The sequence below is a fragment of the Monosiga brevicollis genome, genomic scaffold, assembly GCF_000002865.3.
Source record: "Monosiga brevicollis MX1 MONBRscaffold_16 genomic scaffold, whole genome shotgun sequence".
Taxonomy (NCBI): Eukaryota; class Choanoflagellata; order Craspedida; family Salpingoecidae; genus Monosiga; species Monosiga brevicollis.
Genome location: NW_001865053.1, coordinates 428,101 through 444,653, shown reverse-complemented (window position 1 = coordinate 444,653; position 16,553 = coordinate 428,101). Strand labels below are relative to the sequence as shown.

Genomic DNA, 16,553 nt, shown 5'->3' with positions numbered 1-16,553 from the left:
GGGGTATCTTCATGTCACCGTTCATCTTGATGGATCGTTCTTGTCTGACCATCGATCCTTTGTAAAGACGGTTGGTGACTGGGTCTTGTCGCCCAGCCACCGCAAGACACATCACCCCTCTCACCCATGGTCCAGGCCCCACCTGATGCTTCATCCAGCACGAGTGCTGGTTGTGATTCTGGGGCGGCATGGCCTGGGTGAGACTGGGCGGGAATCAGATGGCCACGGTCGGCACTGCTCAAGTAGTGCATGACCCCAAACCGTGGTCATAAAGGCCTGCCCAGACATCTCCGCGCTCTGGTGACGCGTTTATTTCTTGGGTTCATTCGGCTTGCGGTTCACACACCGAGAGTGTGCCCACCTGCCTCCTTGCGCCGGCTTGCTTTGCGTCCTCGCTCGACCTCCGCTGCGCTCTTTTTTTGGTGCTGGTCTCGAACATTCGTCACTGATCATGAGCCCGCGACCGGTTTGCGCGCCGTGAGACCATGAGCCACTCTAATTTTCAGTAATCTGAGGCCCTCTTCTTATCAAACCCCCCTTCTTAATCAGCCCCCATAGCCCCCTTCAAAGAGCCACAGCCCCGCTTGTCTGCCTTCCCGAGTCTGTGCTACAGACGCTTGTGGCTCACAACCCTTTGCTCCTGCCTTCCTGGTTAGCACTCCTAGAACCCATTGCCAGTGCAGGAGGACTATCATCTGGACGGCAGTCTACAACAGCGCGACTTTCAATTGCTTGCCTGGCCAGGCATTGTCCCAGCATTAAATCCACGCGCGGTATCCCAACAGTAACCCCCAAACAAAGTCTACACAAAGTAATTGGCCAACTGTGCCTCCTTGCCCTTGGGCATACGTCGACCTCGGCCCCGACCTCGGCCCCGACCTCGGCCCCGACCCCGCGACCGCATGCGCTGGGCATGCGCCAACTCCACTAGGGGAGCCAGGTCTTCGTGGCAAAAAATGCACCCTTGCCGCGTTAGCGTGCCATCCTTGAGCGGATTCTTCGTCTTGTTAAACTCCACGTCGACCTCCATTGCCCCGCATGCTTCGCACGGAGTCTACCACGTACCCACCACCGTCGTCAGTGAAAGCAGAGATGTGTTCCCGAATTGAAACCGCATACGCAACGACTGGCTTCTCCACATGCCGCCCTGCATCCCATCTGCGCCTCACCTTGGTAATCTTGATAGAGTGCGCGTTCTCAAACAACCGAATGACAATGTTGCAGCGGTTGCAACACAAACGCCATTTGGGCTTGCTAAAACCCATCAAAGAGGGCCGGTGACCAGGTCGTGAGTGCTTTTTTTTTTGTTTGTTTGTTTGGAGGGGTGTTTTGACGGGGGTGGGAAAAGAAAGTGTGACTGCTACCAGCAAATCAAGAGCTCAACGGATCACACAGACACAACAACAAAGGGCTGGTCGTAAAGCAGGGCTCGAGCGGAAAATCCTACCTTGATGCATCAAGCACCAGCTGGCCGCCGCATTCGCATTGGGTTACACCCAGCTGAATGAGTGAGTGCTCACAAGTCGGGTGCGTACAGTCGTTACAGCCAGAGGCTACGGTCAAGAACGTCAAACAAAAAAATATTAAAGCCTGCTCCCACTGCAAACGGCCAAGGCAAAGCTTGTGCGCAACTCGACGCGCACCTTTGTCCATGTCTTCAAACGGTGGGTTGTTGTAACAGTAGGGGCAAAGCGGGTATGCGCGACCCGTGGTGCCCGTTGTGAACATGAGCAGCTGGGGATCCGGTTGATGCCACCAGGCCAACGTCAGAAAGGTTGATTCGCGTGCAAGAGCTGTGCGAGGAGCCTTGCAATTGGCGTATAGGGCGGGAATGGTATCACCTCAAATTTGTCCAGTGGACAGCGAAGCTCCTTGTACAACACAATCTTGCCGCCTTGTGGCAGGGCAAAAGTCTCATCGCACGTAGGGCAATACAGTCGTTGTGGCTTGGCCGACACGTACCTGGTAACAAAGCCATGCAAAACAAATGAGCCCACACACAAAAACAAAGTTGCAAGAAAAGGCTGCCAAAAAAGGCCCCAAGGCGCACTCTGACGATCGCACTCGACCCGCAAGAAGAAAAGTCGTACTTCATGTAACGGTTGCACTTGCCGCAGCGCGAGAGCTGCTTGCCCGTGCTCTTGAGTGGGGTGAACGTCACCTCAAACAGCTGATCCATGTTGCTGATAAAGGCCTCAAAGAATTCAAACTTGCGTTGAAACAAGAGTTTGAAGTGCGCCAGAACATCATCAAAGGGAGCCTGACCCTTTGCGATGAGGTCCAGCTACAAATGTTCCCGAAACGAGCGCACGTGTGGTGAGATTTGCATCTGCAACAGAGGACACACAAAAGAAGGGTCGTGTGGCTCGTCGGTGCTGTCCTCAGACACCCACACGCCTGCGCACTTTTCTGCATGACAGCCGAGACTCTGCTTTGCAATCTAGTCGAGAGAAGGCCTGCATCATACCTGCTTTTCGACGGCTGCTCGCATGGTAGGCAAGCACAAATCTGGGTCGATGGTCTTGTATCCGTGAATCTAATGTGTCTCCACGGCACAAGCCCGTCGTGGCGAGTCAGCTCAAAGCAACACATCATGGCGGTAGCTGAAATAGAGCTTGTCGTCAGCACGCACCATCACAATGCCCAAGTTGGTAGGGACGAGCGTTCGGCCCGCTTGAATCTAGATCCGAAACCAGACAGGAAGGCACCATGAGCAGCCGTGGTGCACACGCGTACAAAGCGAGACCTTGTAGTCGGCAGAGGATGGCCAACCTGAACATAATTGCGTTCGCAAATGTTGTTAATGTGCACGGGAATGGACGCGTCCGTGCCGATGCCATGCTTTTCCATTAAAGAGATGAGGTCACTCTGCAGTCCAACACCAAAGCCGAACCGAGACGTATCAGAGGAGTGTCAAGCCGGCAATCGAGTCGATTGCGCGCGAGCAACCAAACACATTGGTAGACTTGCCTCGGTCAAATAGCCGGGAGGTGAGGTGAGGCGGTCCACCAGTGTTGCTGATTTGATGCGCAAGGTGGCGCCTTCGGGCAGCGAAGGCACCGTCTGCTGCTCAGCAGACCCCTATCATCAGATCAATGTCGCCGTGTTTGTTGCGCAGCAATCGTGAGGCTGTCGAATACAACGTTTCGGGCCGGGCACACTGCTTGAGATCCCAGCAGACACCAGCAGAGACGTCAGGAAAACGGACCACCCAGTGCATGACAGCCGTGAAGCCGGGTGAAAGCGTGCGCGAGCCTTGGATGGTAAACACCTCACCACCCGCATCCAGCACAATTGTGGTAGTCAAATATCTGATGCACACCAAAAACGCAGAAAGAGACGCTTGGTGAGCTCCATCAAGACGCTGGCAGGTTTTGGTAACCACAAGCGCCGGGGCTGTCCGAATATAAATGCCAACGCATGCGACGTGGCCGGGTCAAAAGAGCGTACTTGCAGTCAGGGCTTAGGGTGGCAATAAAGTGGCGCGTCACCAGGTCATACACGCGCCAGTCATCTCCCCCTAGGTCACTCTCCTGCGCTACCCGCATGGGCGTGATAGGGGGGTGATCGCCTATTGGGATGAGTAGGAGCACAGAGAAGCAGGACTCGCATTAGGTCGACCGCAGGGCTTGAACGGGGCTGCGGTAGAGTCATTAGGCCGGCATGATCAGAATTCCAAGCGTACCAACGTCTTTGCCACCCTTGGGTTGAACCATGGCTCCCGCCAACAGCTCTTTGACCTATGGAGGCCAGTCAAACGATAAGCGCCATCAACGGCAATAGATGGTGGGGAGTGGGTACAAACGTGGCGCGAAGAAAAAAGGGTTGCTGTGTCGGCACGGCAGCGAACCTCTTTGCCCCAGTTGGGTGAGTTTTGCTGTTCCTTCAAGACGCTAACGAGATCAAAGTTCTCTGGATAAGCTGTCGTCTCAGTGCGAGGATAGCTGATGTATCCCTAAGATGACCGCACAGACGCCTTGTGTCAGACTAACAAAAAATAGCCAGGGTACGGCTCACCAACTCTTGGCCAGCCGCGCATGGCCGTTGGTGCGAGGTAGCCGTTGGTGTGCGGCTAGCTGGTTTAAAAACAAGCGTACCTGCATATAGAGTCGCTCAGCAATGGCCATGGCGTACTGTGGCCCCATGCCTGAAAATACACAAAATGAGTGGGATGAAGAACAGCATCTTGTCTGCGCAATCGACAACGATAGAGGTGCGTTTATCAAGCATACCAAGGCCAGCACTGCAAACGCGCATGAGTTCGACGGTGTTGAGAGCATTTGGGCGTGGCTTTTTCTTTTCTTTCTCAGAGACACTGACAACGCGCGCCGAAGAAGCCTCTTGGACACGGTTGGTGAAAACACGGCCAAGTTCTTGATCAAAGACGCGCACTCGTTCCCACTGCGCCCGCAAGAACCCTGAATCGTGCTCGAGCTGCAAGTCGATGGTCCAGTATCGCTCGGGCGTAAACGTCTGGGGATGAACGGAAACGTTAGACCGGCGCAGTTTACTATGAATTGTAGAGCAGAGCGGTCTGTGCAACGTGCGAGCGCACCTGGATCAAGTCATGGCGCTCAACGCAAAATGCAAGAGTCGGCGTTTGGCAGGGGCCAAATGAGACGAGGGTGGAATCCAAGTCACCATACTTGCCCTGTGATCACGGATGCTTGTGAGCAATGCAAGATCAACGTGGGTGTTGACCCAGCCCGATGACCGCGAACGAAGCCTCCGACCTGGAAGAAGCGGGTTTGGAAGCGGGTGAATGCACACCCCATGCGAAGATCGAGCTCTTGACGCGCGTCCACGGCCAAGGATTCGTTCTCATTGGGAGCGACCAAGGTCCGCATGGCCGCTTTGATGTCCTTCTCCGTGATGGCCGAGAACTGCGAGGGGTCCGTGGGTGGGTGAACCGTGCCAAAAGCACAGAGGAGTTGAAAGTCGTCAATATGAGCTCCTTTACACTGGAGCACTTGGTACCGCATACTGGGACCTATGACGAGCTTGACCCCTAACCTTGGCTCGGAACACAGTTTGACCGCGAACCGAACGGTTCATGACAGGCAGTACAATGTCCATAACCTCGAAGCAAATGTTCTCGCCCTCGCGATCGCAATCAAGCCACAGCACCAGGTAATCCACACCTGTGGCCCCATGTTGGTCGGATGACGTTAGGCATCGTTGTGAGGCATGCTCCTTGTACCACAACCGATCGATTCGTGTGAAGCATCCCACCAAGGGGACCACTGGCATGCCAAAGCGCACCTTTGCCCTCGGAGCGCAGAGCCTCACGAACGTGAGCCTTGGGATTGGCGTCCTTTTTCTCGGTCTCAGCATCAAACAGCTCGCGCGGTGGGGTTCTTTCCCCTGGAACAAGCCGAGCCGCCAACAAAAAACGGATGTCACTGCTGCAGAGTGGGGCAGCAGGAGGAGGAGGGTACGGTGATGGGGGGGGGGGGGGTGGCGGGATGACACGTACAATTGTTGTATTGAGGTAGAAAGTCAAGGGACATGACGTGGCCCATCACTGAGGTAAACTTGAACTGAGCCTGTGGGCAAACCGGGCCGGGCCTGAGTGACTCGCCCGCTGCTGCGCAAAGCCAGTGCTGGTCGGCCAGTCGTCGATTCCAGTGGTTTGCATGACATACCTGCTGGCCCATAAAGTCGCCAGAGTACTCATGAACGGTACAGCTCTTGGAGCGACTAGGGCGACTCGTGGCAGAGTGGTTTGAAAGGATCCCTGCGCAATGGCGCAATGGCGCAATGGAGACGCCCGTTTGAGAACGCGGACAAGCTGGGCAGGATATCGAGCCCTCGCCCTTGGTCAAGCTCACACACACACACACACACACACACAGAAGCTAGCCGCCAGACCCTCACGCCAGTCCAAGCTGCCGTTGCAAGAGAAGTAGCTTACATGCCAGTGACTTGGCCAAACTGGGCTTTTCCGCCACCATCAGAACGGTTGGTCCCGTCATGGTGCCTGGTTCCCCCACCGCCAGTGGCCCAGCTTCGTGGCTGCGCGGGTAAATACTTCAACAACTCTTATCTGATCTGCATGTACTGGCAACATATACGTTAATGATTAAAGAGTGCTGCTACTCAAACTGCTTGATTGGCTACATTATCCAATGAAGTACCTGACTGAGAAGCTGAGCTCTCTTTTGCACACAAATTTTTTTCTCTCTCTCTTTCTGTCTCTCATGTGGTAGTTGTGCTATTCCGTTGTGTCTTGGCTGCTTATACCTTTTTCTCTCTTTCTCGAACCAATTCATTCTCTCTCTCTCTTTCGTGCTATTTCTTTATGCCTATGTTGTTATGCTATTCACACACACACCCTCTCTCTCTCTTTCTCTTACGGTTATGGTTTTTTCTTTCTCTCTCTTCTCTCTCACTTTTCACTTACAAACAGGGACCACATTGCACTACGTAGGGCACTCACTGGGTGGCAAAGCAAAGCAAGGCGGGGGCGGCCCCGGCGTTGAAGGGGTCGAGGAGCAGGCAGGCTGTTTGCTTGATTGGTCCAGGGGAGGGGGTGGGGGTGGGGAGGCAGGGCACCGCACCGAGGGCACCACTCTTCCTGATGACTTTTGGTGAATGCATGGGCTAGGGCACCTCGCAGCATGTCGGACACGCCCTTGGTCTGCCTGTTCTTGGCACTGGTCTTGATCTATGTGCCTTCGACCATCAAGGCCATCTGGATCAATCGTAATGTGGACGGTGGAGTAAACAACATTCATCCACGCAAGCAGTTGGTACGTGCCGGTTGTGGCTCGATGCAGACAAGCACACTCATTCGAAACGGGCCTTGACCAGGCTCTGCCCATGGTGGGACACCCACCAAGTGTCTTTAAGTCTTTGTTCACGCATCGCTGGCTGCAATCCACTGGCATAGGATCTGCTGGCAAGCTGGGGTCTGCGTGCTTACGGCGCGCACCAGGTCGGTGGCGTTTTGTGAGCGCACGTGGGCAAGGTGTAGTAATGAACACGCCGCGGTCTTGAGCCAGTGTCCCGCGCTATCACGCATTGATCCTTACCCTGCGTTGTGTGCTAGAACTCGCTCGAGACCTTTCCAGCGTTTGTGGCTGGCATCTACGCCGCTCAAGTACAGAACGCAGACGAGACGGCCACCGATGTCCTGTGCATCCTCTTTGTCGTCTTCCGTGTCCTCTACATTATTGTATACTTGATCAACACCAACGCCTGCATGGCCGCCCTGCGCACCATTCTCTTCGTTCTCAGCATGGCCTGCGTTATTGGCCTCTTCATTGCCGGCTTTGTCCAGTGATCAAGCTTTTCCCCCAAGCATACCCGCAAGTTGCGGGAGAAGAACGCTTGCCTTGGCCATTGAGCCCTGCCTGAGTTGAAACCCCATGCATGTTATTCACATGTCAATTCATGTTGAGCATAGACGCGAGATTTTGTCTCAATTGTTGACCAAGTCGTGCATTGCTGTCATTAGAACACGACTTGGTGGGGAGGGGGGATGATACTATCTGCAGCGTTGGAATATACACAAGACGACCAGGCGGTCTTTATGAGCCTGACAAAACAATGACAGCAAGATGCGCTCGAGGAAGAGACGCGCCGAGAAACAAGCGGTCTGCAGGCGAGCCCAAACTAAGAAGCCAGCCAGCTAGCTGCACGATTAGACCGCCGTGTGCTAGGACCAGCGTACATATGGGAGGACAGCTGCCTGTCAAAGGTACAAATACAAGAAAATGTACGAAGGGAATGCAAGCATGTCCAGAAAGGCGATTGGCAAGACCAAACCCAAGCGTAGGAGGACTGGGGTGAGGGGGGGAAAATGTTTCATTCGATCCTTGAACAAGCCATCACAACGCCAACGTCTGGAGGCCTGCGGTAAGTAGGCCACCAAAACACTGGCTTTCCTTGAGGAAGGAGGCACCAAGCATCGGCTTTAGATCATCAAAGTTGAGGATGGCTCGGTTGACTTAGGCACGCCAGCTGAAGGTAATTGAAGGCATTCTCGCGCTAACAGGCCGTGCCAGGGCAATGTCGAGTAAGCTGATGGGTATGAAGCGGAGAAGAAGGAGGAAATTACATGATCTCCAACCTACAAACCTCAGATTGCGAACGAAATTCTAAAAGCTCGAGGGTTAAGCGTTGTTCGGCATCACGAACCACCAAAGCGATCAAGCAGTTTTGAATGCGATAAAATTGCTGGCATGGAAGTGCATTCATCAGAGCAAAAGGAGTCGCATGAGAAGCAAGCAGAGCGAATGTCCCGGCAAAGGACCAGAGAGGTGAAAGCTGTCGTTGGTACAGACAGTGGGAGATGGTGCATACCCAGAGGCGCGTCAAGGAAACCGAAAAGAGGACGTTCTTCTCCTTGCTGTCAAACCCGCCTAGTTGCGAGAGGGTGACAGAGGTGGAGCCCGGAGAAACACCCAACGGTCCGATCATCAGATTACAATAGTGCCTGTGGTCACAAGGTGGGTCAATCGGTGAGCTGTAGCGGGAAAGTGCGCTTGCTCGCCCATGTCTCGGGTTGGCGCCGTGTTGGGATTGAGCGGGAACAGACCGTGTTTTCCGCGGGAACCAGGCTTTGAGGCAATGAATGGCATGCTGAAGGACGCGAATGCCCACAGTCTTGGCGTCAAGGTCGCGGCGCAAGCGGCGTGGTCGATAACGCCGACACTTGTGGAGGTCTTGGATGGCCGATCGACAAAGAGGACAGGTGTTGTGATCTTCCATCCAGGCATCCAGGCAATCTTCGTGAAAATTGTGCCCGCATGCCAAGCCCAATCCCTGTGCCTCTCGGGTTGGACTATGGGGCCGAAGCGGATCGGGAGTAAGATAATGTTGTGAGGGAATACGCAAGGGATTGAGGGGTGGGATGCGACGCCTGGGTGGTCAAGACAGCTGGCAAGGCACGCACTCAATACAGATGGGGCAGCTCGTGAGGGTGAGACTGGTGGGTGGTGCCAGAAAAAGAGCGTCCATGGTGTGCAGATGGGCCAGGCCCGTGCGACTGGCCACTGCAGGAAGCAAACAAGAGATGGTGAGAATGCGTCGAGAAGTAGTGAAAGCCGGCGCAATGCGAGGTCGCAAGAAAGTGCGCACCAACAAGAGCACCAAGAACTGGAGGGGGAGAAGAAAGAAACTCAAGGCTGCCCTCGTCGGCTCGAGTTGGACGTTTTGTGGGTAAGGGAAAGGGAGGAGGCAGGGGAGGGGGCCGATCGGGTCGGAACCCCGCCCAAATGTTCCTTGCCCGGGCGCACGGAAACAAAAGGGCGTCCTACGCCCGATGACGCCAAGCGAGAGGCAGCACATGAGAACCGGATCATGAGCAATGGCCGTCTGCCTGCCCCATGACCCAAGAGCCAACAATGGAGAGGAGGTGCAATCTGTCGTGGGGAGAGCACAAAAAGAGAAAGCGCCGAGCGATCACAACGACGGAATGGATTCAAAGCCAAACACCGTTGAGGTGGATTGAAAAGGCGCGCAATGTGGCAGTCGAGTACACAGGAAATGAACAGAAGGCCATCAGAAAACACATTGAAGAGGAGCGCGACACGGATGATTAGGGCGGGCAGCTGCGTCGGAAGAACCGCAGGGAAGGGGGCGTCCTGTTCCTCGACGTTGAGAACACACAATGGCATCGCCCTTTGAAGAAACACCCACGACCATGGTGTGCGCGCAGCTCTGCGCTGGGGACCCCAGACAAACCTGAATAGCGTGCACCTTCCGGATCCAAGGAGTAACACCTGCCGCCGCGACCCCAACAGCAGCAGCAGCAGCAGCAGCAGCAGCAGCGAGTGCAGCGACCCGGCGACCCCGATACCAGCGTCGCGACGACAGTCGAATGCGACAGACAGAGAGAGAGAGTGAGCGCAGCGATCGCAACAGGGTGTGTGGGACAGAGAGACAGAGACAGAGACAGAGACAGAGACAGAGACAGAGACAGAGACAGAGACAGAGACAGAGACAGAGACAGAGACAGAGATAAAGTCAGAGATAAAGACAGACAGAGCTGAGTTTGGTTCAAAAGCAAAGCCAGTAGATGTATAGAGTCAGAGATTATGACAGTACCAGTGGCAGAGAATAGAGACAGCGACAGAAGAGGTAAGAGAGAGAGAGTTGTCAAGCAAAACGAGTAAAACACAAGGAGACACAAATAAATCAAAGCAGTGAACGGCGTGGTTCGGAGTCCTCTCATGAAGAATCCAAAAGAAAAAAAAACTTTCGTAGAGGAAGTAACTACTTGTGGTAAAGTTTGTGGCTTGAAATTGGTCAGCGCGCCGCCATCTGATGATGTCTGATGTCTGATCTCGGGCGGTAAGAAACCACCTTGCTACTGGTAAAGTCATGGGCAGAGCATCACTGTAATTCCAGCAGCGGCTTTTGGCCAGATCTCTGTCCAAGACAGCCATGCCTTGCATGTTTGTGTCGCTGATTGGTTTCCACTCGGTGGCTATCTCGACACAGGTCTCGTACAGTTCGTAGCACCGCCATCCCTCATCAATTGCACTGGCACCGGTCAAAGGAATTGGCAGGAGAAGAAGATCATTTGCACGCACTCTAGTTGGAGGCGAGGAACCGCTCCTCTTTCAGCCGTCGCTCGTGATAGAGCACGCGTGCAGCCTTGAATTGTTTAACAAAGTCCTCTACGGGCAAGTCCTCGTTGCGAAACTGGCTCACCAAGTCCTCGCTGGCTTCCTCGGCTTCACTCTGCTTCACCTTGAGCGCCGCGACCAAACCTTGCCGATCATATTGCTGTGCCAAGTCATTCATCATATGCGCGCCGCATGAGCACGCGTGAAGCAAAAAAAACAAGGGGCAAGAAGCCAATGGTAAAATCACGCAAGCAAACATGGCTGGCCTCGTACCGAAGACAACTCAGTGTAGCGAGCGAGTTTGGTGGCCAAAGATTGATCCAGCTCAGCCAACTGCTGCGTCAACGCCTTGACCTCACTCTTCAACCGGTTCAGCTCAGGCTCGTGCTTCATGTTGGCCTCTAGCAAATGTGCACGTGCAGCAGCATAAGAATTTTGACGCCCACGCTCCAAACAGCTTCAAAAGAAATGCAGATTTCCTCGACAAGCGGGCCCAAGCGAGCAGACAGAAAGCTGGCGAGGTTCACGCACCTGCCAATCGAGTCCGCTCCTGGCGCAAGAACTCAACGCGCTCCCGGATCACTTGGAGGTGTGTCAGGTTTGCGACAAAGGATCGCACCTTGGGCATGGACTCGGCCATCTCTGTCAGCTCATCCGTGCTGCACCACGCCCATGCACGCCAAGGCAAGTCAGCATAGACGAAGAGTTAGCATCAGTCTCTGCAAACATGCACATGAAACACCCCCCGTGCCCTTGTCCGGCATCTACGACCCGACAAGCTGCTGCTGCAGACCAACCTCATATCCTGCATAAAGCCCGCAATGGTGGCGCGGTCAAGCTCGGGAAGATCCGCGTTACTCAGAGTCACCTCGGTGGGCGCCGGTGTTGAAACAGAGCTTGGTACCCCTTGACTAGATGATGTCGTACTCATACCCAAGTCTGACGTCGGTTGCACGGCCTGATGGTATGGAACGGCGGGGGGTCCACCGTTGCCTGCGGTCGCATAAGGATTGGGTGCGCCATATGCCGGCTGTGTGGATGGCATTCCATATTGGCCAGCACCACGGGCACTTCCAACATCGCCAGGACTACAAGAAAATACGCATGCCAGGCAATTGCATATGCATCGTGAATGGCAAACCATTTCCAGGGTCTCGGCAATTTACACAGATGGATGAGAGAAGAGAACGCTGGAGGGCCGTTCGCCTCGCGTCAAGTTACCAAGCCTCGAAAGAGCGCAATTGCAACCGGGAAAGAAGCAATTCCAAAACGAAAACTGGCCAGGACAACGTACAAAGAGGGCGGGTTGCGAATCAAATGATCCACTGTTTGCTCGACCACCTTGGCCAAGCTTGAATGAGCTTTCCACTGATGACGATTGATCAAAACCCCACGGCATGTGAAAGCAAGCATGAAAGAGTCAGTGGCCCAAGATGCAACCCCACAACCGCGTCAGCCATCCGAGTTGTATGCCAACGGCCCCGCGTGCGATTCCACGAGCGCCGACTCGTACCGACTGCAGTGCTTCAATGCCACACACTTGGCCCGAGGCGTTGAGAACGGGGTGGTGGCAATTGGGCGTGATGGTCAGAACGGGCTGCATCTGTGGAAAATTCAGCGGCAGCTTACTACACGAACAGAGCCAACACCACCGCCACACAAGCATGAGGGCCAACGTGCATAAGTCACAGGGCCACGTCACTGAGAAACACATCACCCCGTCCCCGCCCCCAAGCCAACCGCCTCGAACGCGAGATGGCATCCCATGATGGGAGTACACAGTCCCGCATTGAGTCAAAAGCAAGGTCATGGCCCCCAGCGGTGCCAAAGGCCACGCACGTCAGGACGCGTCTCGAGGGCGTCACTTGATGACTTACATGTGTAGCAGGACAGGTCGGCCGTTGGCGGTGAAGGGCACCTCGTACTCGGCGTTTGTGATTTTAGTCGAGACGCTACCAGAGGCAAGGCCAGATGTGGGTTGAACAGATGAGCCAACCCAGGCATGGGTCAATCGGGCCGACAGGGCGCGTCAAAAAGTACAACGTGGGGGCCTGTGCAGCCAGAGCTCCGTACCCGCCCGGCAGATTGGCCATGAGTAGTCCATCGATTTGGCGGCTGCGCAATGAAGAAAGATCCATCGAAGGCGGCGGCGCCGCAGCCGGCGCTCGCGAGAACCAAGCCATGCCACCCCTTGTCCGTTCCAAAAGCCGCGCTGACCCCTCCGCGCCACCCGCCGCCACCAACCAACAAGCGCCACCAGACGATGATCACACTTTTCCCGACGAACAAACAGTTGATAGATGTATAACAGGCAAAAACCGCAAAATGCTTCTCTCTCTCTCTCTCAAACAAACTCTAACTCTCTCAAACTCTCTCTCTCAAACTCTCAATCAAACTCTCAACTCTCAAACTCTCTCTGGCTCTCTCTCCTTCTTCACCTCCCTACCTCTCATCTCTGAAACCTCTCTCAAACTCTCAAACCTCTCTCTCAAACTCTCTCTCTCAAATCTCTCTCTCAAATCTCTCTCTCAAATCTCTCACAAATTTTCAAATCGAGTCTCACGAGGGGTAGAGGAGGAGGAGGGGGCTTGTTGGAGTTGATGGTCTGCTTGGTCGGTGTGGGGGCTTGGTCCTGGTCTGGCTTGGCTTGATTTGGTGGCCTGAGGGTGGCTGGTGGGTGGTGGAACGGGAGGGTATCAGTACTTGCCGTCATGGCTTTGCGGCGCACGCTACAATGCTTGCGTGCTGCTACCGGCATCTCCGCCTCGGGTGCAGCCAAGGCCCCGACAGTCCCGACGCCAGCCAGCAGCTCCCCGTTTAATATTCAATTGGTCCGCGAGATGTACAAACACGGTCACCTCGGTGCAGCATGGTCTGCCGCCCGCCAAGCCTATCGCCATCGCTCCCAACGCGCTGCCGAGTACGCTGACCGACCAAATGCTTGAAATTCCCCCCGGCAAAACTCAGCGCAAAACTCATTCGCTCCCATGGCCTCCTCCATCAACTCATCCAGATGGCTAGAAGCCATGCAGAAACTGTACTTGGAAATGACTGGCACACGCGATTTGGCGGAGAAACGCCAGATCGTTGCCAACCGGTTTGAGAACCTGAAGCGGCTGCAGCTCAAACACGACCACGTTCGTCCGCCAATGGCCCTTGCTCTTGCGCTAAGTCTGCTTCTTGCTGCTCGATGTTCGATTTGTTTGTGGAGCGGGGGTCACTTTCCAGCTCGGCTTGTTGCCTCAATTCCGGCAAACCCCCATGCGGCACCCCTGGCGCCTCTCTTGACGACTCTAGGCCAAGGTTCGCTTCGAGGAAGCCAAGCGTGAAGCTCACTTGCGCGAGAAGCAGATGAACGATGAGATACGCTACGAAGAGAAACTCGGCCGCCGGTTCGTCGAGCATTTTGTCTGTGATCGCTGCCCATGGCCACGCATGCGATGGGCCTCTCGTCTTTCCTCATCCTCGCACTCCCGCCCCATCCCGCAGATCGCGGGAAGAACTGCGACAACTCATGGCTGAGCGCCATGATGCCTTTCTCAACTCGAAAGAAGTACAAGGCGAGAAGGTTGCTGAGCGCCAAGTCTCTGAATGCTGGAGTGAGGTTTGTTTGCCATGCACCTGCTCCAAACCCCCGACGACGACGACGACGACGACGACGACGACCCCATCACTTTGCTGACCTTGGCGCAACCAGACCCTGAGGACGTGTCACCAGTGGTTGCAGCTCACACTGACTTGCTGCGCTGCTTTGCTTGTGTTTTCGTGCTGCCTGTTGGCCTGTTGGTGATGGCAGTATGAGGAAGCAACCCGCAACTACGTTGATGCTCTCAATGCCCAACATCAAGCCGAAAACTTTTGGACGGCCGCCTACCGCGTTTTGGTTCGTCTTATCCTCCACTGCCCATCATTGGGCTTCTTCCCCTCTCATCGGCCCTTCGCTCCCCACCTTTTCTTTGTGCATACCATTATGCCCTCTGCCCAACGCATTCACATCCCACTAGACGACGTACTCGGCCATGATAACCATCACGGGTACCGTTCTGGGTATTCTTTCCGTCATCTTTATCACACCTTGGCGTACCATGTATCACATCAACACGGCCCTTGCCACAACTCGCGAGCAGCTCATCGCTGATCTTGACAGCGTTCTAGCCGAACACCAGCTCAACTCAACTCCTGCCCAGGTCATCACGGTCCCAGCGCAAGCAGAACAGCCCTTGCCTGACGACCCTGCACCCAAAGTCGTGTCACAACCAATCCTGCAGCCCATTGGCTCTCCTGTCACTCCGACTGAGGTATTTAGATTTTATATAGCTGGCTTGCAGCAGTTGGGTCATCATATTCTCGAAAGCTGTCATGCTTCAGATCCCCAAGTCTTACACTTTGGAATGGGTTTGATCTCCGGCGTTGCTTTGAGCCTCGTCTATGGCTGGTGCTTTTCCTAATCTTGCCTACACCAGCAGCAGGCAAGATGGCAAGCAAGGAGATGAAAGTTTGACCTGCTCGTGCTGCCGGTCTCGTGGACGAACGGTGCACTGACAGTGGCAGGACAGGAGAGAGATGATGGGAAGAGCTCTTGTATCAGTGTTTGCTTCCTTTATCAATTCGATTAGCTGAACATGGGTGCCGACACCATCGTGAAGAGGCCATAGAGAAGAGAGTTGTCCAGAAAGAGAGCACGATCAAGCAGGGCAGGCTGAAGTAGGCGGCCCTCTGGGCCTCAATCAGACTGGAGAGTGGTTTGCGCAAACTGTGCAGCAATGGGCTTGACACTGGGAGCATCCACCTCATCGCACGTGGGGACACTACTTGCGGTCGAGGCTTGTCGGGACGCTTGAAACTCAACGGCATCAAAATCGAGCGTGATCTCACTACACAGGGGGGTGTGCTGACGGCAGTGGACTTTGGCCAGTGCAAAGAGTCGCCGAGCTGCCTGATACTCGGGCCGCTCCGCATACTACACATGTCCACCAGTGCGCACGCCGCTGGCATGAGCACAGACAACTTGACCTGGCAAAGGCTTTTGAGGTCGCGAACTGAGCAGGCTTGCACAAATACCCACCCGGTCAACGGTGTAGAGGACTTCCGTGATACCGGCCTGAATGATGAGCTTGGCACTTTCGCTGTTGGGAAAGAACGCAGTGTACCTATTGTGCGAGGAATGAAGAGAAGATGAACCACAGAGGGCGTTCCCCGTGACACTGGCAGCTGCAAGTAATACCTACATGCGACAGCCCCGCAAGCTGGCTGAGTTTTTGTTCAAGATGGCATTCATCTCGGCATTGCATACATACTAGCACGTGAGGACCAGCGCGTGGTGGAGATGAGCGCACATTGGTGTGACAAGCCAATCTCGTCATGCCCACATGCATGACATCTGACCGGGTACTTGGTGTCGAGGACCGAGGGGCCCTCGCGTGCCCATGGCAGGGCATCATCGTCGCAGCCCCGCGGCATCCCGTTGTAACCAATGCCAACAATCTTATTCGCCGCGTTTACAATGCAACTTCCGATTTGTGTGCTGCGTGTTACCGTCGTGGAATGGCCGCGTGAGGCGCAAGCAAGGCAACCTGCCGCAAATCGCTGACTTGGCAAGCCGGGGCGCGTGTGCTTACTTGGGGTCCTTGCTGCGCTTGGCGCTGAGAAAGGCGACCGCCATAAAGTAGTCATCCCAAGGTAGATAATCTTCACGCCCCCCGCCTCCACCATGCCCCTCCCTTTGAGGCTGGACCTCATCTCGAGTTGCGCTGCTCATTTCCTTGGTGCTCGTGTGCGCCGCGCGCGAGCACAAGCGCCAGCGCGCTTTGTGGACCAAAAGGTGTAACGGTCACAAAACAAAATGAATGAAAAAAAAAACTTTTTTGGTATTGATTTATTTGTTGAGTTCGTGTGATGCACCAGCCATCTCAGCCTTCCGCCTTCTCCTCCAAGTCATCAAAGTGGCTTTTGGCCATCTACTTTGGCATGGTGCCG

The 16,553-nt window shown here is 54.8% G+C and overlaps 5 protein-coding genes across 5 annotated transcripts; 2 read left to right on the top strand and 3 right to left on the bottom strand.

Annotated features, from left to right (window-relative positions):
- Positions 1-802: 802 nt before the first annotated feature.
- MONBRDRAFT_26912 (uncharacterized protein) lies at positions 803-5,975 on the bottom strand (the record flags this gene model as incomplete). The annotated part of the gene is made up of 22 exons (XM_001747263.1): positions 803-1,054; positions 1,170-1,254; positions 1,448-1,553; positions 1,644-1,734; positions 1,842-1,962; positions 2,091-2,284; positions 2,468-2,536; positions 2,633-2,680; positions 2,773-2,868; positions 3,010-3,081; positions 3,209-3,311; positions 3,451-3,571; positions 3,686-3,740; positions 3,851-3,955; positions 4,098-4,147; positions 4,233-4,473; positions 4,734-4,883; positions 5,014-5,141; positions 5,263-5,364; positions 5,477-5,546; positions 5,646-5,737; positions 5,915-5,975. 22 exons carry the CDS (start codon positions 5,973-5,975, stop codon positions 803-805), a joined length of 2,412 nt encoding a protein of 803 aa, XP_001747315.1.
- Positions 5,976-6,603: 628 nt separating this feature from the next.
- MONBRDRAFT_33132 (uncharacterized protein) lies at positions 6,604-7,406 on the top strand. Its single transcript, XM_001747357.1, has 3 exons — positions 6,604-6,752; positions 6,893-6,937; positions 7,052-7,406. Exons 1-3 carry the CDS (start codon positions 6,621-6,623, stop codon positions 7,283-7,285), a joined length of 411 nt encoding a protein of 136 aa, XP_001747409.1. The 5' UTR covers positions 6,604-6,620; the 3' UTR covers positions 7,286-7,406.
- A 1,093-nt stretch (positions 7,407-8,499) lies between these two features.
- Positions 8,500-9,852, top strand: MONBRDRAFT_9625 (uncharacterized protein; the record flags this gene model as incomplete). Its single annotated transcript, XM_001747356.1, has 2 exons — positions 8,500-8,812; positions 9,665-9,852. The coding sequence occupies 2 exons, from the start codon at positions 8,500-8,502 to the stop codon at positions 9,850-9,852; spliced, it is 501 nt and encodes a 166-aa protein (XP_001747408.1).
- Positions 9,853-10,467: 615 nt separating this feature from the next.
- On the bottom strand, positions 10,468-12,880 carry MONBRDRAFT_33131 (uncharacterized protein). The gene is made up of 8 exons (XM_001747262.1): positions 12,655-12,880; positions 12,455-12,533; positions 12,091-12,205; positions 11,872-11,945; positions 11,375-11,665; positions 11,109-11,236; positions 10,851-10,978; positions 10,468-10,737 (listed from the first exon to the last, which is right to left on the bottom strand). The coding sequence occupies exons 1-8, from the start codon at positions 12,758-12,760 to the stop codon at positions 10,543-10,545; spliced, it is 1,116 nt and encodes a 371-aa protein (XP_001747314.1). The 5' UTR covers positions 12,761-12,880; the 3' UTR covers positions 10,468-10,542.
- Positions 12,881-14,695: 1,815 nt separating this feature from the next.
- Positions 14,696-16,407, bottom strand: MONBRDRAFT_33129 (uncharacterized protein). Its single transcript, XM_001747261.1, has 5 exons — positions 16,196-16,407; positions 15,963-16,101; positions 15,806-15,873; positions 15,643-15,727; positions 14,696-15,537 (listed from the first exon to the last, which is right to left on the bottom strand). Exons 1-5 carry the CDS (start codon positions 16,333-16,335, stop codon positions 15,301-15,303), a joined length of 669 nt encoding a protein of 222 aa, XP_001747313.1. The 5' UTR covers positions 16,336-16,407; the 3' UTR covers positions 14,696-15,300.
- Positions 16,408-16,553: the final 146 nt, after the last annotated feature.